The sequence below is a fragment of the Brachyistius frenatus genome, unplaced genomic scaffold, assembly GCF_029030835.1.
Source record: "Brachyistius frenatus isolate BFR_SWC_R1_liver_20210118 unplaced genomic scaffold, ASM2903083v1 Contig_67, whole genome shotgun sequence".
NCBI lineage: Eukaryota > Metazoa > Chordata > Actinopteri > Embiotocidae > Brachyistius > Brachyistius frenatus.
Genome location: NW_027210666.1, coordinates 1,546,841 through 1,566,615, shown reverse-complemented (window position 1 = coordinate 1,566,615; position 19,775 = coordinate 1,546,841). Strand labels below are relative to the sequence as shown.

General features: G+C 45.0%; 1 protein-coding gene across 5 annotated transcripts in view; it reads left to right on the top strand.

Annotated features, from left to right (window-relative positions):
* The window catches only part of fermt2 (FERM domain containing kindlin 2), a 44,187-nt gene that overhangs the window by 3,723 nt on the left and 20,689 nt on the right, over positions 1-19,775 (top strand). For 2 of the 5 annotated variants that reach the window (XM_069707166.1, XM_069707163.1), the window contains exons 1-3: positions 1,949-2,236; positions 4,453-4,610; positions 17,767-18,000. In XM_069707166.1, coding sequence (XP_069563267.1) covers positions 4,454-4,610; positions 17,767-18,000 — 391 coding nt within the window. In that variant the 5' untranslated portion in view covers positions 1,949-2,236; position 4,453. Of the gene's footprint in view, positions 1-1,948; positions 2,237-4,452; positions 4,611-17,766; positions 18,001-19,775 lie in introns of those variants that run through there. The other 3 variants (XM_069707167.1, XM_069707165.1, XM_069707164.1) reach the window with 2 other exon arrangements.

Below are 19,775 nucleotides of genomic sequence, written 5' to 3'. Positions count from 1 at the left end.
ACGTCCTCATCCACATCAGCAGCAGCCAAGCCAAGCTTTCCCTATCTGACTCTCCTGCACTGCATCTGACTGACTCAAATGTTTACGCCGCAATTAAAACACGGCCTATAAAAGGCAACGGGTCGGCTGCCAGACGCTGACGGGGGGGTCAGAGCTGCAGGGAGCGATGTTATAAATTGCTTTGATGCCGACCGTAGTCTGAAGGCCCAGATTCCTGAGCTGCAGGATCGGAGCCGAGCGAGTTCAACGGGAGGCTCGGCCAGAAACACACTTGATTCATGGCTCTTTGCTGCAGAGAGCGTGTGCCGGAGTGTCTATTGTGCTGCTTGCTTTGGAAAGAAAGGAGACGGATGCCTTCATGTATTCCCCCCCCCCCCCCCAAAAAAAAAAAAGTTATCATTTGTGTGATCACTTGACTGAGGGCATTTACAAAGTGCTATTTTTCATACGACAGAAAACACCTGATGCCGATCTGCACGCTAATATTTTTCGCATAGTTACAGAGCTATATTGGGGAAACTTGGCTTGAGATGTCTGAATCATAGCAAACTCTCATTGAGTTTCTGTAATTGAATGAGTTTCTGATACAGTGACTGTCCTATTGTGGCGGTTAAATATAGTTTCTGCATCCAGGATGAAATGAAAATGTGTTTCGTGGGTAGAATCAGATAAAGTAATGAAATATTCATTTGGTCTCTGGATGTTATCTTTCTATTCCATTATATTGGTATATTAGAGGTAAATACTGCCATTTTTTTTTACAACTTGCCTGCAGCTGTATGTGCTTGTTACACTCCCGCGTACGATTTGCTGTTCTATAAAATGGTGAAATATGATGGCTTTCTTAACTTTTAAAACCCCGAAGAGTATGCGAAGGAGTTAGAAATACCTCGGTTTGGACCCGCTACAACATTACAGTAAAATGTTCCTTGAATATATGTGAAGTGTCAGGAATTCGAATAGATATCTTGTATACCTTGGCGAACGTGTACACTTCACAGTCATCCAATGGGACGTTCAGTCGAAGTAAAATAGTCTGCACTGATAGAAAATAATGGAGAAACACTAGAGAATATTTACATCTTTTTACTAAAGGGGAATCTTTGGAGAAACGTAGCAGTTATTAAAAAAAAATTTTTTTTTTTAAATGTGTCTGTTATTTTGTGCAAGTTACTCCCAGGACTAAAGAAGCAAAGGTCCCAGGATGCTGATGCAAGGCTCAGCAGCTCTATTGCCATAAAAGGCAGCCTGTGATCTCAGCTTGCATGTCCATTAACCCTGCCACTAGCTGTTGAATGATCTTCTGACGAGGGTTCAGATCACGCTGGAAGTTTTGCCGACAATAAAACGCAGACGCCTTTTAAAAATACAGCTCGAAATAAGATTTAATTTGACATCAAGCGATGAAATGCAACAGATTTCAGTTGTTTAACCCCCCCCCAAACGGTTGTTAAAAGAAAAAAAAAAGAAGAAAAAAATAGCCTGCCAAGTGGATAATTAAAGTAATAACATCCATTAAGGGATCCACAATAATATTCAAGTAATAGAAAATAGGAGTTCATATTTTACTTCGGAGGGCATACCGATGCTTGTGTTGATACTCCCCCCCCCACACACACACACACTTTTATGATATTTACTTGTAACAGTTGCTACCTTTAGCCTACTTAATTAAAAGATGATCATTTAAAAAAAAAAAAATGTTTAAACCGGATATGAGACCAAGTTACTTTGTTCAAAAATAATGATTAAAAAAAGAAGTTTTATTTCTATAAAATGGCTTTAATAAATGAATTAAATATAATAGATGTGTGTGTGTGTGTGTGTGTGAGTGAGAGAGAGAGAGAGAGACGGGGGGGGGGGGGGGGGGGACCAGCAGACCACCAGTAGGCCGCCAGTATGAAAGGAAAAGTGGGATTGGAGCAGCGGTGACGTGATCCGCTCGGTGGAAAGAGGGAGGGTTAAGGGAGAAAGAGAGGGACACGGACGGCTGCTGGACTCCATTAAGCCGAAAGCCTGAAGGAAAACTGTTTGGGATACTTCACTTCTGCGAGTTTCTTCGGGGGGGTGGGATTTCTTCCTGGTTTTTTTCCCCTTTTTTTTTTTTTTTTTACCGCCCGAAAAATAAGACTTTCTACATGATTTAAAGAAGGAAGGGGGACTCGTTCTGTACCGTGTTGTCGACTGTTTTGAGTGGGGTTTTTTTTTTTTTTTTTTTTTTTCCGTCTTTGTGAAGGTGAGTGTGCAGATTTAAATGCTCGTCCTCAAAGCTTTGCTCGTCCGCTGGGAAATAAGGAAAAACGGTTTTGTTGTTGTTGTTGTTGTTGTACCGCTTCTACAAACAACTAACGCTTCTATTAGCAAGTTTTTTGTTGTCCCCCCCCCCCCCCCACAGGTTTTGGTTGGTTTTCGACACACTTTTCTAGTGAACTCGGTCTCTTTAACGAACGACTTGAGTGACCGGGGGAGTTGTTGCAACGGGCTCTGCTTACATAATTCCCCCCCCCCCCCTCGGCCTATTTGTGCCTTTACCGTTATTTTTATTATTTTTTTTAACAGGTGAACCGGCACATTTGGCGGCGATGATAATAATAATAACAGCCGCCAAAGAGCTTTTTTTGTTGGGGCTGCGGGCTTCGAGCCTTTTGTCCCGCCGCCGCTTACTGATTAGACGACCGGTTTCGGTCGTCAGGCCACTCTTCTTCTTCTTCTTCTTCTTCTTCTTCAGCTCCGAATCAAAGAATGACAGAGCGGCTACAATGTAACTTTTTTGTTGTTGTTGTTTTTGACGGTGACCTCGCACTTTTAAAGGAGCGCGTAACGGAAGAGAGGCACCGCGACGGGGACACACGTCCATCTCGTCCTCCTTTCGTCTCGTCCCCTTCCCGTTAATCGTTCTTCAGGGTTAAAATGTTCCACCGGCGGGTCAAGTTAACGCAACTGTCGCCATCGCAGGAGCGCGCCAAGTGGTTTTTTTTATTATTTTTTTTTGGGGGGGGGGGGGGGGGCTGCGGTTTGATTGAAGGAGAATGATTCCATTAACGAGAAAGAAATTAAAAAATAATAATACTCCCATCGTTAACCACAAGATCTGCATTCAAAATCTTATTGATTCAACAGCAACATCGTATATGGAGAAAAAGAAATGACTGAGTTATGGACTAACCCTTTTTAGAAGTGGCTGGCAATACATCCGCGGGAAAAGGACTGATTCGTGTTTATGCGTAAAGTAACCAAATTGAGTTGCCTGTTTTTTTTGTTAAATCGAGTGTTAAATCAATCTTTCCGTGATTTACTTGCCTCTCCTGCAGCGACCCTACTACCAATAGTGGAAAGCAGCTACGTACCATGCACTCGGGAGTACCATTTTGAGGTGCTTTTACTTTTAAGCTTTTCCTTCACACTTCCACATCCCTACGTTTCGCGGAGAAACGCTCTACTTTCCTGCTTCCTTACATTCAGTTACTTTTCAGACGGAAGATGATTTGACTCCAAAGCTTTACAACCTTTTTTTTGGGGGGGGGGGATTCTCACGCCTTTAGAAATAGTGTGTAGTCACGGTCACGTTTCAAATCTGTACGAGTTGTTAACACCTCCACCAAATAGTGATTCCCCCCCCCACACCCCTCTTTTTCATTTCCTCACATGGTTTCGTTTCCATATATGCTCAAATGATTCCGAATCTCGCAGAGAATCAAAAGATTAGAGATGAGGTCCAAACGCCGAAAACAGATTTGTTGATTTCTTCTTTCCTCTCCCAGCCATCACCTGACGACACTGGGATTTATCTGCTGTCCCTGTATGGAGCAGCTACGACAAGCTGCTTGCGCAGTGATGCGTCACTAATAATGATCAAATGATGTCATGTGTAATAATATATCAGTCATAGGGACCGAACCAGAACTTTTATTTTGATACTTTAACTATATTCTGCTGCTAATATTTATATACTTTTACCGGTATGATTTTTCTTGGAGGACTAACGGAGTGTTTTTACAATGATGTATTGATATATATATTTTTTTTAACCGGTGAGGGAACTGAATATTTTATCCGCCGCTGCATACGGGACCATAACATGTCGATTTCATTCCAGAAACTTCCAACGTTGGGACGTTTGCGAGAGAACACGACGAGCTGTGATCATCTTCCACGGCATGTCGTGTCACATTGTGTCCAGGTCCATTTCATAATCCAGAGCAGGGCATCGTTTTATGAGCAAATCCCCTATTTTACTGCAGCGTGGACTGAGCTGCTCTGGCTCGCGTACCGTACGTGAGCCAAGTGTCCTTGTTTTGAAATATCTAACCGTTCCCTTTCAAGGGCTTGTGCGCGTGGCTCCGCGCCACGTTTGTTTCCCTTCGGGAGGTCGAAAGGTTTCTTTTCACGCCGGCGTGACACAAGTTCGATCAGACCTCCGCCCTCCCCTCTGACTTTGGCTCTGTTTGGCAGGATGGCGCTGGACGGGATCCGAATGCCCGATGGCTGCTACGCCGACGGGACGTGGGAGCTGAAGATGCACGTCACCGACCTCCACAGGGACGTGTCGCTGAGGGTCACCGGGGAGATCCACATCGGCGGAGTCATGCTCAAGCTCGTGGAGAAACTAGGTATGTGTGCATGCTGCTGTCACACGAGGACCGCGGCACCTTTCCAAAGCAGCTTATCTAAAATGTAATAAACAGGCCGCGTACGCACAGTCTTAACCGGCTTAATTTGGACACATGATAGATATAAAAATTAAAAAAAAAAAAAAAAGCAGTCCACCATGGGTCTGAAGATTGGAAATGCATTCGTATTTGTAATAGAGTCGAAATGGAAAAAAAAACCTTTCCTTGTTTCATCCTGCTGTACAAGAATTTCTGAGTCAATGGCTGACTTGTTTTATCTGTTCATATTTGTTGGCCTATAAATACTTCTTCTTTTTTTTTTTTTTTTTTTTTCAAAGTAGGTACCATTCTGAGAAATTAGATAAACACCACTCTTTGCAAAAGTACAAACTGTTTCTGTATTCTTGCCAAAGTCAAGAATACACAATCTCCCAACTTTGTCACGGCTCAGAAGTAGCTAAACATTTCACCAGAATACAGAGAGAAAATGGATGAAATCAAAGCAAGAGGCTCAGTTTAGGAACAAGCCACAACATATATATATATATATTTGTTTTTTTAAACATAAGGTAACCTGTATCTTTGTAAATAATGCGCAGAGATGGAAATGTATCAGAGTAAGAAAGTTGCTATTTGTTTCTTCCAACCAGCTCAAACAAGGCTTAATGTACCTCTTTGTTACCGCAGCACATATGGGTCTGTAACTTGAGGTATAAAGAACCCATACACAGCCCCCCTCCCTCCCCCCCCCCCGCCCGACTCTATCATGCACTGTTCTGCAACTGCAGTTATGCATTTGACAAGTTTGGGCGCAAGGAAGCACAAGAGTCCGCTGTTCCAGCCACTTGAACGCTGCCCTGTTTCACGGAGTCTGGAGGGGAAAGGTCAGCGGCGGCGGCGCGATTTCGGGAGTGACGGTTTGTTGTGCGTTGACGGCGCGTGAATGCTCAGAATTCCTGCAGCGCTCCCGAGGTTTCATCCCCCTGCCTTTTTGAGCTCCCCCGTTAGAGCTCGACATAATTGAGGCCTTTGTTCCCCCGTGCTCGTCCGCGCTGAGCGGCGTCTGCGCCGGGTGGGCGCGGGATGACGCGATTTCATCGGCCGTCCGGCGCCGACTCCGCTCGAGGCTCGGCCTCGTCCGTTTGTTCTGAGTCGCGCTGGTGCGTTTTTTTTTTTGGGAAGCTGCGATTCGAAAGGGTCTGGCTTTTCTTCGGAGGACACCTCCTCTGTTGGCGTCAATGTGGCGAATGCGCTTTCTCCCGCCGGCTGGCCAGTTTGATAAGAGAGCTTTGTTTTGTCGGAGGGTTTTTGCCGTTTTAAATGATGTGTTTGAAACTATATTGATTAAAGGAAGTTTTATTGGGGACGTTAATGAGTGATGGGAGCTGACCGCTCAGGTCTTTATGTCCATGTCTGACAATAGTTTTGATTTGTTGGGATGTTGCCGAGTCACACGATAACAGGTTGTTGAGAATACCTCGGTCCCAGACTTGGTTACGATTCATCACCACATTTAGATCCCCGTCACGCGGTCGTACTACTGCCTCCATTAATGCCACTGATTGAGCTTATTGAAGTACGTTTGAAGGCAATGGACCCTCTTACCATAAAGCAGAACTTGTGCTGTGACACTAAATTTGTTCTGCGAGTGTTCAGATTGTATTTGTTTCTCTCAACTGGTTTCACGGTGAGCGCGGGGACTTTTCTGCTACCCTGAGTCAACAGGTCGCTTTCCATTGTAATCATTAACCCATCCACAGTATGGGTTTACCACATGGCCACGCATTACAGGAGACTCTACGCTGTCCCATTTGCGCGTAGTATTTTGTCCTTTAGGGTTTTTAAGTCGGTTGGGAGAGTTTTAGATGAAGCTTTCTGATGAATATTTGTATCACGTTTGACCTTTTTTTTTTTTTTTTTTTTTTTTAAACATTATTTTCAGTGGAGACCTTCTTGTAAACTCCTCAGCTGTCTCTCCGGTTGTCAGGAACCTGTTTTCAACACCTTTCAGCGCTCGCAGATGACAGTGCTGCCCAGTTCTCTCCGAACGCCTCTTAAGCGTTATCGCGTGCTTGCTGTTGGATGCACTGATGGCTTTGATCCGGGGCTAGCTATACATAGGACACTGTACATGAGCAAATGCACAAGTGCACACACACGGTGCTGTGAGAAAGGTCACGTAGATACAACAGAGTTTTGGCCAGCAGCGCCTCACTGTCCCATCGGTGGGACATCCGGGGTTCAATGACAAATATTCATCTCTTGAAGGAACTCTTGTGTTTACAGATTTGTCAGTAGACTTCCACAAGGCTGACAGCTGTTTTTTTGGGCTCCCCCCCCACCCCTGTAATGAACATTTGTTGCTGCGTATAACGTCTCTCGGTATGTGCGCCGTCGGTGTGAAAATGTGTCGACCTCGGCCGTCTTCGGTACGACGGCCGATGGCTCTCATCGGTGGTGCCGGCGCACGTGTTCCCCCAAGGCGTGTCTCCTTCACACGTAATCCTGCTTTCGTCGCGCGACTCTTCCTGTGAGCCGCAGGTTTCTCCCGTCCACGTTGCGGGGCTCAGATGGCCTCCGATAATGGATTAAATAGACAAATGCCAGGAAGGCACTTAGCTATTGATCACAGCGGCGGACACTGCTTCCATTTCCCCGCAAACCTGCAGGAGAGCAGTATTTAAGGCCAGCTGATGAACCACCCTTCCGGTTCCTCGCTCCTGTAATCCTGTCATCCTGCCGTTGCTTTCCATCGCTGGCGCTTTCTCCGACTTTGTTGATGTTTTCCGAATGCGCCGCGCTCCTCTCTAAAACCTAATATTGTGCCATTTAGGGGGGGGGGGGGGGGGGGAACAAATATAAAATAAACAACATTAGCCGGAAGGAGTTTTATTGGATTTAAAGGGATGGTTCCCAAGCCACGTAGCTTTTAGGTCCGGTAAACCGGCTTACAGTGAGTGCCTCGGATATTAATGTTTCACAGAAATGGAGGTGGAGAGGCCGGGAGATGGGAACGATAGATTTCGGGTAACTGTACAAACCACAGAGGAAACAAACCTTGAAAGGAGTAAGCTGCAAACCTACATGATGGCTGAAAATGTTGTCGCGCTTACATTCGTGGCTGCGCCCAGTCTCACAAAAACAGCTGAGGGTCGAGAGAGAGAAAAAAAAGAGAGAGAGAGAGAGAGAGAGAGAGAGGCCTGAACTTTCTCTCTTCTTGCTGTCTCTCCTCCTCATTGTGACGTTAGCCACGCTGCTAGAATTCCATAAAAGTCTTCCATGAAGCAGGAAATGACTTCCAAGGTTTGGCATGTTGTGCTCCGGTCGCTGCCGTCATCGTTGGAGTCTCTGCTGTCTGCTTCATCCACCTCCCACTCTCTCTGTCAACCCTCCCTCTTTTCCCGTCTCCCCTCTTTCTCTCCGTGTCACTCCCGCTTCATCTGAATATATATTTTGCGGCGAGCGTTGGCAGCTACGTCTCAGTATTCGACACCCGTCCGCTCCTTTTAGCCGCGCAGCGAGACACGATAGTCGGTAGGAAACACCGAAGTGCGCTTGGTTCATTTTCTCTCAGTTTCGGACTCGGGTCCGTGCACGCTGACTGTTCAATGTTCCAGAAATAGAACTTGAGCAAACTAATTGGTCTGGTGTGACTCCCGATAGTTCATGTGGTTGTTTCCAGTGAGCTGAGGGGCCGGCAGAGTTTTTGGCCGCTGCACCACCGGCCCGCCACAGAGAAGTTTCCCTGCGTGTCAGAGAAAATGTACTTCTGTATTTTCGATGACCTACATATTCACACTGCAAGTAATTTGATGAACGTCATCATCCCGCAGTCATTTCAATCTTATCGGAGCAAATCGTACGGGAAAAGCAGTCAAACATCAGTTGTTGTTACATTGTTCAATCACAACTGACTGTGATGTTTCTTCTCAGTAACTTTGGTTTTCAATATAATTCTGCGTCCTTTTTTTTATAACGCCGAGCTGCTTTCTGCTGGAGGGTCTGGTGACCAGAGGCAGATGGCTTTGGTTTGACAATGGAGAGCAGGTTTCATTAGGAAATGGACGCTATTTAACACAGGATGCTTAACTTCCTTTGAGCTTTTTTTTTTTAATGCTCCTTCTTCCTTCTGTCTGCTTCGCGTTCCCGCCTTCCTGCCTCCGTAGCGTTTCTGGCATTTTTCAGGGTTATGAATCTGTTGGGCCGAGGGGCGAGATCGACCTGAGATTATCACAGTCCGATCTTCCCCGATGACGCAAGAGCGGAGCCGCGCATCTTTCTGCTCGCATATTTTACCGTCATTATTGTGCGGAAGGAGAGTGCTGATCGGCGGCTGTGAGCGCGTTCCCTCTCCTTCCTTATATCATCTCGCCCACGACACACGGTTCAGACGTATCACTGTGTGTAATGAGACTCATCGATTGTGACCCGTGCAGCCGTGGTAAAGGTCTGACATGATGAAGTGAGAAATGGCCCGGCAGCCAGTGGCGACTATCTTGCTGTCTAATCTCTCTGACAGGAAGTAGTTAACCTAAGTGGCGGTCCAGCCCAGGCCAGAGCTTTCCTGTTTCACCAGCGAGATGCTGCAGTGATTGTGCTGCTCTGTACTCACGCATGCAGATGTGGTCCGACGTAGACCACTGGCCTGTGTAACTGCATGCATACTCGGTGTTCCCCATATATAGACAGTTTGGGCAGCCCACTCAAATCTGTTTAAGGTCTGTTTTTTTTTTTTTTTTTTTATATATTCTGCTTGGCTTAAAGCTGAAACTGTTTTGTTGTTTTGTTTTACAGTAAATTTATCAGTTTGGGATTTTAGACTGTTGATCGGAGAACTCAAAGCTATTTGAAGAGATCAGTTTAGATGGTTAAGGATGTGTAAACCATTTTCGGTCATTTTGTAGCCCAAATGAATAATCAAATTTTGATTGCGTACCCAGCAGGAATAACGATAAGCATAACAATATGACCCGACCTGTTAAAGGACAACAATATTGTTATATTTTGTTTACAACATGTCGCCATCAAAGAGCATGTACAGGACAAGGTGTGAAGTACAGAAACCAGCTTGTGGTGAATCTGCGCTACGATACCGAGGTAATCAGGGACACGTCGTACGATGAAGAGTTTCTGTTGAACTTGACTTTGACTCACTGGTTTTGATGTGTTCCCTCCATGAAGGGTCCCGTGAGAGGGGTATCAGGTATTTAATGCCCCAGGTATTACTCCGCTATTATTCAGAACAGGATAGTCTGGAAGTTTTTGCCACTTTTAAGATTTAAACATTTTTGTTTTCCATTGCTTTAACTCTCTTCAATCACCTCAATGGAAAAACTGCTGCGCTCTTAACGGTGATTTAATTGGTTGTTTTTGGCATCTTAGACGCGTTATCTCCTCAGCCAACCGCTTTTTGTCCCTCTCGCCTTCCTGTGGTGCAAACAGCACAGTGGATCCAGTGGAAGGAAACTTTAGAGCACCGCATTGTTGTTGCAACACCACACACCTGCGTGTCAATGGAGTAAACCGATCTGCGGTTTTTGTTTAGCTTCTCAGACGGAGGGGCGGGGGCAGTTTCGACATGAATGAAATGTCTCTGCACTCTCCTTTTTTTTTTTTTTACAAAGCAAAGCAGCGTGGGAGATGTTTGTTTTCATAACTAACGATCACTTAGTATTAGAGAGATTGAGGAAATGATTGAATAAAGCCGGGCCGCTCTTAATGCATTTAATTAAATTTCTTTAAAAGCAGATCGACTGAGCTGCGTTAAGTGTCTTAGCGTTTCAATTTCCCATGCGTGTCCTCCTCAGCGGTTCTACCGATGCCGCAACACAGTTTCCCGTCGTCCAACTCACAGAGGCATCAGTCTGGCAGCATGCATGCATGGATAGAGAGACAGATGAATATTGTATATCTGCGCCATTGATCTTAGTCAAAGAATTTCTTTGTAATGTCGTTATTCCACCAAGTCCCTGAACATTTAATTGCATAAAGCTGTGTCAGGGCGGAGGGGGAGTTACCCCCACTGGTTTGCTTTGTTTGGCTTATGACACAAATGAAAACAAATGATCTGTCTCTAAGGAGGTTTCCTTTAATAGCCCTCTGGTCTTTCTTAATGCGTCACTGTTGCCTCCTTTTTACTCAAACAGGCTAGATGCGCCTAAACGTCCTGTTCAGATTTCAGATTCACTCCAACAATAATAGCTTTTTGGCTTCCGGTGGTGTCAGAGCTCGGTTTAGCCTCCACCGTCTTACATATAGATCTCCATATTTGTATCCAACTCTCTGCCTGTCTACTTCAACTACAGAAAATCTGTTTGATCTCTACCTCAGGAGACTGGGGATGCACTGACGCTCAGGTGTCTGTCAGTCGCTATTGGAAACCCGGAGGGCCTTTTTGCGCTTGAAAAGATGTCATTAGGACATGATGTCTGTGGAAAGAGCCGAGTAGTTAAACCTGATCCGATAGGCTGCAGTGAGAGGCGGAATGAGACACTGTCCATCTTGTAGACTACAGGAGTCAGACCAGCTACGTCCAGCTGGATTTTATTTTGTTTGAGAGTCAAGTTCTGACTCGTCTTACTGGAAATAGAGTGTTCTTGTGTTTTGAGTGAAAGGAAGTTATGTAGATTTAGTCGTGTGTGTGTGTGTGGCTGCCTGTGGGAGAAGGTCGCGTTACAATCAATAACACATTAGAATGGCTCCTTACTCCTCTTCGTGCGTATTGCATATTTAATGCTTGTGATAAATGGCACGTTTGATGGATTATTGGCAGGATGCTGAGCTGTTGTATAATAACGGCCCGGAATAGTCTCGGCTAACCTCATTCAACTTAGCCTGTCGATACAAAGCACTCGAGTTTTGATGGTATTGGTTCGAGAATACTCGAGGGACATGGCTGGAATAGATCAACACAGATGTCAAGGATTTCACCTTCGCTGGCGCTTTAGTTTTAATGACATGAAGAGTTCATTGGCAAAAAGCCTGTGTTTTAACCTGCAGACATTCGTGAGAGACCTCAGCTTTCATATTTGAAGAGCCACCAGACAAGCTCACTGTAGACCTGACTCATATTTTGCCTAAAATTTGCCTCCATTTTTTTTCTCAGCTTCTTTGAGAAATGCACTAAACTGGAAACACATGCAGTAAATATATTGCATTCCTTCATTTATTATTTAGTCAAAACCAGTATCATTTGTTGCTCTAAGTATTTTTCACAGTTTTCAAATTCCTTAGCCCCCCCCCCCCCCCCCCATATGTAACTCAGTAGACTATTCATTATGCCACAGTTTGATTGTTTTCATTCAGTGTTTACTTGTTTAAGTATTTGTGAAGTGTAGAATAAAGCACTCGGGTGATCTCGGTCAGTTCCTGATTAGAAACAGTTCAGGCACTGAACAAACGTCCTCTGCGTTGTGTTTACAGCCACTGGACGGCACATTTCCCTCAAAGCTATAACAACCCTTTGTATGTAAAGTTTCGTCTAAACGATACGACGGCACATCTCCGGGTGAACGTAGTTGCTGCCATTTTTGAGTCACCTGACTTGAATACTGTGTCTTGAACAGTTTTGTGGGGTTGAGAACAGCCCGGGCATTTGACTCGTGAACTCCTCGTGTGTTGCCGGTATGACACACTCTCAGCTGTGTATTAGTTAGAACATGTGCAAGTTATTTGCCAAGAAGGCTGTCCTGCATTTATCTTAACATCTGTCGACCTTGTGTCACGAGTCCTGAAATGAGTTCGTCTTCTCCTTTGCCCTCCTTGTCACTTGCGTCGGGATTATGACTAGTTCGAGCGTCGCCCATTGTCTTGAACACGAGTTTAGGTGCTTTTGAATCCACCGTATCGCTTCAATCTCCCACTGTAATCCACTGTGGCTCTCCGTCTCGTGTCTGCCGCGCAGATACTGTCATCACCTGTGCGTATCGAACCCGTTGGGTATCTGATGTTGATGGTATCTGGCGTGACTGCACGAGCTACGAAGTGCCTGAAGGACATTTACAGTCGCTCTAATTTAAGGACAGTGCAGAACAGTTGCCTGCTGCATCTTTGCTCGTCAATACCGACCTTCACCCTGCTTCAGACGTGGAGTATATTTAGAAAGAGAATAGCTTTCATGTTTAAGAGGGGGATAAAATGTGTGTGTTTTTGTCAGCGTGTGTGTGTGTGTGTGTGTGTGTGTGTGTGTGTGTGTGTGTGTGTGTGTGTGTGTGTGTGTGTGTGTGTGTGTGTGTGTGTGTGTGTGTGTATATGTCAGAGAGATAATAGGTCTGACAAACCTTCTGCTGTGCGTCTTTGTTGTGTGTGAAAACAAGTTGTCGCTTTGCACCGCTGCCCCCGTGGCGTCAGCCCGGAGTCGCCAAGGAAACGGCATGACCAGCTTCACCCAGCTATAACGTTTTTATCAGCTGATGGCTAAAAAAATGACAAAAGCTTGACTGACGGCGAGCAGATTTGCTGTGATAGCTAAAGGGGAGAAAAAAAACAACACGTTTTTAGAGAGAAGGCTCACTGTACAAACACAGCAAAAAGTCCAGACTTGTAAGTGGGTCTTCTTTGAAATGATCTCCATCAGTGATCCGAAATGAGCCTGGATTTTTGCTTCAGGCGTCAGCTGACTGTCACTGCTGTGCTGGGTGAACCCTGATAAAGAGAAAAGATGAGTCAGTGAGTGCACATGCAAGAGCAAGGATTGCTTTCCTTTGAGCCTAAAAGCCCAGAGTCACATCTACTGCAAAGCTGCAGCAAGTCGTTGCAGTTGATAATCAGCATCTGTTAAGGTTTTTAGAGCAAAAACATTTTGCAGTTTCATCAAGACTTTTGTGTGGATTCACTGCTGTTTTTCGTCAAATGTATTCGTAAATTAAATATGTATTTTGATTTTGGAAAGTTAATTGAAGAAAATTGACACTGATAATTTCACATTGAGCCTTAAGAAACTGGTATGGACAGTTTTCACAGTTTACTGACATTTTATAGAGCAATTAATTCAAACAAAATAATCAGAAGACCAATCGATGGAGAGAAGAAGAAGAAAAAAAAAAGCAACCTTCAATTGCAACCCTACTCAGACCATTTCAGCACTTTCATTACTAGCATTTCAATTGATCAGAGCACTCACAAGTCAGCTGGTGTTTTACACAATGCAATCGACATAACCATCTCTACATTATGATTCGACTGTCAAATGTCAAAGTATGATGTTGTTCAGCAACAGATGGAAACATGCCACCTGTCAATAGAACGCACAGTGTGAGACCGTAATACAGAAATAGCTTTTCACTGAAAAACTGATGATGTGTCACACCTGTTATGTACCAACTTTTTGTTCTCCTAGGCATGAAGACATTTTTCAATTTTTATGGAAGATATAAAACTGAAGATGCTTTTTGTATATAAGCAATGCTTCTTGCATGTAGTAGACTTTCATTTTGAATTTCCTCTTCCTCACGCTGGCTATTGCGTGTCACATATTGTTGCGTCCCCAGTCCGAGCTCCTCCCCCGTCCTCTGCTCGTCCTCCTCATCTTTCCTTTTCATGCCCTTTCTCTCATCCTTTTTTTTTTTTTTTTTTTCATGCTCTCCTCTGTTGTCCTGCCCCCTCCCCCTCACAGACAGGGCTCCATAAACATAGCTGCCTCCTCATGTAAACACCACAGATACTAGTAAGGAGATGGAGGGAGTGATGTGGAGGAGAGGTAAGGAGGGACAACTCGGTCTCCTCTATTATCCCAATGAATGCTCTTGAGACTGAGTACTTTTGAGCCTACGGTGAAACATCTTCTTTTAGTGTTTGCTGTCTTTGTTTCTGTTATTTTTTTGAGGGGGGCGGGGGGTTTGGCTTAATTGCTTCCTAAGGTATAGCAGTAATAATCAATTTCTGTTCTTTAAAGCAGTATTTCTAGCTGTGGTAACTTGTGCACAGAGCAGGGGGAAGTGGTCTTGGTTGGAAGCTGCGGCAGTGATGGTGGTGAATGAAAAGAACTCGGTTTGGCAGAATTTATGAATTAATTTTGCTCGTTAAAGCACAGACACACACAACAGAGAAAGCTAATGTGGTTAATGGATGGATAAGAAGAACACCCTCCCCTTGACAAGTACCCAACACACACACACACACACACACACACACACACACACACACACACACACACACACACACACACACACACACACACACACACACACACACACACAAAACACAATCTCTGTATCATCTTTCATGTCCTGCAGAGGTCATAAAACATGGTTTTCCCATTCTGTTTCCCCTCCCCTTGTCTTTCAAAACTTGCACACGCATACACACACACACACATCACGCCACTAAGAGGCTGTGGGTCCACATTTAATGCACCCAATTACTTAGGCCCCCTGCTCCTCTGGCCGCTGCATTACGTCAGGCTTGGCAGGCTGTATTTTTAGCTGGTAGATGCCATTGGCCCTCTCTCCCTCTCTCTGTGGATTGAGTTACCACCTTATTGGTGAAGGAGCCCAATGGGAGCCTACCCGAGCTGGCCTCATCCAATCACAACACATCGAACCACTGCGCAATGACACACGGAAGGAAAGGGGAAAGACTGTGTCTAGTAAGGTTTTGGCGGTGGGCAGCTAAAAGAGAAGCAGGGCCGTAGGGAACGTGTTGAAGGTAACTGAGACCATCCAAGATGCGCATTCATGTCTTGCCACAGATTGTATGGCAGCTATATGTGCTGCGCATGAGGACGTTTCTACATAACGTGGTCTGTGGTGAAGACCTGAGTGCCAAATGTTAATGCTAGCTGTTCTGCATTGCTCCCAGACACCAGAAATTACAAGGTTGTAAGAGGAAAAACTGTGAGCAGTTATGAAAATACATTCGGGATTATTTTCAGTTTTTCTCTGCGTACTCCCTCTCATTATTCCAGCCTTTAATAGCTGAAGAAAACTTAAGGGAGCAGTTTCTCTTGGTGGTAGCGATGAAGCTGTGTTCGGCACAGCTGAGGCATCAGAATGGAGCGATGACAGCCGGGCCCCATGCTGCTGGAGTAACTCACACAGGGTTTCAGAAAGCTTGGAATGTTTTCACTTAACTACCAAGTGTTTGCCCGATGGAGTAAACGGTAAAAAAAAAACAAAAAAAAACAACAGCTTGACAAACAACCCCTCCCCAAGACAATTCACAAAGACCTGGGCATTCACAATGACGTCTGCATTGAGATGCTGGTGGCCACTCTTCCTCTTTAACTCGTGCTCCCCATCTTGATTATTATTTTAATCTCTTCCTCGGTCCTGTTTGCTTTACTCACAGCACAGCGGTTTTATTTCCTTGGTCTAAACGGCCAATCTGTTGCTTCAGCTACTCGCCCGCTAATCCTCTTCATTCAGCTCTTGAACGGGGTCTGCAGGAGAGTGTCGACAATGCACATAGGTGCCCCTATGCAAAGGAAAGGTCAGGGAACAGAACAGCAGTGCATGAAAACAGAAGGCCACTCGAGGTTTAGGTTGCCACGGCACCAAGCTGCTTGATTGACAGATGGGGAAGATCTGCACTGAGCAACATTCAAGATCAGGTCCCTTATCTTTAATAATGTTACAATACTCCGTTTATAGCCTGAGTGAGCAACAAGCATCTGCAGTGTTGAAATATGATGGAAACATCAGAACTGTTGGGTTGATGTGACGTCTGTGTTGTGAACTTTTAACTGCTGTTTGCCCGCCGTGTACCCGAAAGTAATTGTAATCCATTATGGCTCCAGTTTGTCCATTAGTAGCTGTGTCCTTTCTCCTGTAATAGGTGCGCAGCATGTAATATTGCCGCATTAGATATTGTGCTACCAGCCTTGAATACAGAGTAGACGGGCGTCCGTGTGGGCATATATAACAGATGTGCTTCATCGTGTACAGACTGGAAGATTAATTGATTATTGATTTGTTGCAGAACAACAATTAAACGCAAAGGTAATGCACACCGAAAATATGTTTAGCACGAACTTGTTTTTGATCAGTGTATATGCCTTTCTAAACACGCTGACATCACTGACGCAGCAGCGTACCAGTTGAACCGCTTCAGATCGAATTGTTGGATTTAAAGGATGACCGAGCAAGCCGACGTCTCCGTCTGGGCAGAGCGACTCGTGAGAGTAGAGAGAGCCGGAGATGAAGCTGGAGAAGCAGTGAAGGGCTACGTGGGTGGAGGAAATGAGACACCACTCTGGGAAGTGCCTTCCTGGAATAATGCCGGAGTAATGACATCACTACAACACTACATTATACTATCATAGTCTACAACAAGACAGTCATATGCTGTATTTGAGCATAAAGTAACATATGTATGCACAGTGTGGGGTACATAAACAGTTGGTAGGAGGTTTTAAACACTCTAAAAAGTAAGTCCTTAAGGTGGCTGCTCAGCTTTCTCAGCGATTTGAATGTATCCCATTAATAAACTGATAAAAAAAAAAATGGATTTCTCACTCTCTCTGAGATGTTGTCTTTTTCACTTTTACCTTTTACTATGAAGTGATTTGCAATTCAGACTCAGCGTCAGACCATCAGTGCGCTGCTCGTATAGAAACCAGAACAAAGTGATCTGCAAAACAGATGCTTTGAGTTCCCTCAAATCCCTGTGGCTTTCACTTTGTCCCTTGAAGTCAGACACATACACCATGAGACCACAGGTCCGTCCCCATTGTGCTGAGCCCCTGTGCAGCAAAAGCCTGGAAGCTATGCGGGGTTTTGGGTGCCTTGTGTCTGCTTAAAGGGATCACAGTGTGACTTTGCTACAAAGAGGGAGGTATGAACCTGATATTCCCACTGCGTCGCACAAACAGCTACGTCTTTCACACACTCAGTCCTCTCCTCCCTCTCACTTTGACTTCACCGCCCCCATGCAAACCTTTTCTGCAGCCCCCATTCACCACAACTGTGACCTCTGCCCTGGAGGGGACATATTTGGAGAGCTTAGGTCATTACAGTGTGAAGGATGCGGACTGATCGTTCCACTTACACTCTCCCTTTGCAACATATCCATTTAGGGAAAGGCTCAAAGATGAAGTATGTAAAACAAAACAAATGCTCAGTTCTTTGCTGTGTTGTCCTACGTAGCGTTTCTGTTTTAACATCGGTCATCATACAATTACTGAAACTCACCCATTCCAATCTTTTCTTCCGTATTTTAGATGTCAAGAAGGATTGGTCGGATCACGCTCTGTGGTGGGAGAAGAAGAAGACATGGCTGTTGAAAACCCACTGGACGTTGGACAAGTACGGCATCCAAGCTGACGCCAGGCTGCTCTTCACGCCGCAACACAAGCTGCTGCGCCTCCAGCTGCCCAACATGAAGCACATGAAGGTCAAGGTCAACTTCTCGGACCGCGTCTTCAAGGCCGTGTCCGACATCTGCAAAACTTTCAGTGAGTGGAACCTTTGACTCATTGGAGAGGTGGTTCAGAATGGTTTCATTTTAATGTGGAAAACAGTCATAAAACCATTGTGAGATGAGGTGTGTTTGATTTGCAGAGATTTAAGGGAATTCAAATTGAAGTGTAGAGTTCAGTCTACTCTAAGTGCCCACCCTTAACTGAAAACTTCCCGATGATGGTATTTTTGGAAAAGTTCTGGAAATGCTCTGCATCACACTGAGCTAATCATGTCCTTCCTCTCAGTTTGTATCCCTGGCAATTTGTTGTGTTTATTAAACAGACTCTTAAGCTCTGTATGCCGAAGTCTCGTCCCCCCCGACTGGCAGTCCAGTCTGAAGCCGTGTCCTTGGAACCAGGGCTCCATCGGTCTCACAGTAATGTTTAGTAAATAGAGATTATCAATCTGTCCCTGGCTTAAAACAAAGGCAGAGCACTAATTCGTGGGCACATAAATAACTCATAGTGCAGCTCCCTGTCTTGTTTACCTACCATCTCTTCCACAAATATCAGATCCAAATTTAAGTTTCCCCCCCATGGTGTAAGTAGTAAAGGTCACGCACACACACTATGGATATCCTCCACCACTGGCTCCACGCTGTCCAGTCAGAGACGTGTCAGAGGTCACATGCTGGACTCCAACAACCCCTGACCCGCTAACACCCACTTTTCCTCAGCCCAGACCTCGCCCCTAGCCCCTACCTCTTAGTCACTATCTCCAGTAGGGTCTGCAGGTCTGGAGAACCCTCCACCCATGTAGATCCTTCCGTCAGACAGGGTCAAAATGCACCTGTTGTGTCTTTGTCACTGGACTGTGTCCAGTGGGCAGGGTCGCTGGCTCCAGCAGCAGCTTTCCTCTGTTTTATTGGCTTCTCCAGGTAGCACTCGGCCTTGGTTTTAATTTTGGGTCCGCAGAGGACTTGTATGAAATGCAAGAACAAATGGCACATTTTACTGAGTGTAAATATACAGGCTGTTTTTGAAAAGAGGGAAGGAGGTGGGACAGAAACAGGACGGTAGTCTTTGTGACTGATGGGAAATGCGACTGCAGCTTCTGTAATAAATCTGTTTCAGCTCCACAGAAATTCCGGCCAAATTGATTTTAGCTGACTTGGCACATGTCAGGATGTGGAAAGATTTAGTACGGTGATTGTAAAGGGTCCTCGGTGTGACGTGTGCGTGCTGTTTTATTCACTGTACGTTACTGTTAACCGAGAGTGGGAAAGTTCTTCACTGTGTGACGGCAGATTGAGCTGAATTGCAGCTGCTCTGGCCTGGAAGCCTTTTTTGTTATCTCGGCAACTTTGAGTTTGACAATTTCCTGTGCATATTTTCTGCTGACTGCCTGAGAGCTGCAAAGCAGAGAGAATCAGAGGGGACAGGAAGAGACGAGGTTTGTCCAACTGGCCTTCGCTCCAGACAGCAGAAAGGGAGGGGCAGAGATACTGGAAGATAGAAACGGAGAGAGAGAAAGCTAGAGGAGAAGTTTTTGTTTTTTTTTCTCCCCAGAGATGAGCAGCTCACCATTGGTTCCAGTTCTTATTATCGTACTAATTTCTTTAAAGGGGCTTTTCTCTGCTCCTCTATGGTCAGTTGGCCACACAGAAGCTACTTCCTGTTCCAAAACAATTTCTAAGTTGAGTCCTTGTTTGGCTTTTAGTGTTGCAATTATTGTTTATTTTGGTTACTACGTTCCACAACCTTAGAATAACTGTATGCTGTCAAAAGTCTGTCTTTTATTCAGCAATATAAACAAACATCATGTTGGC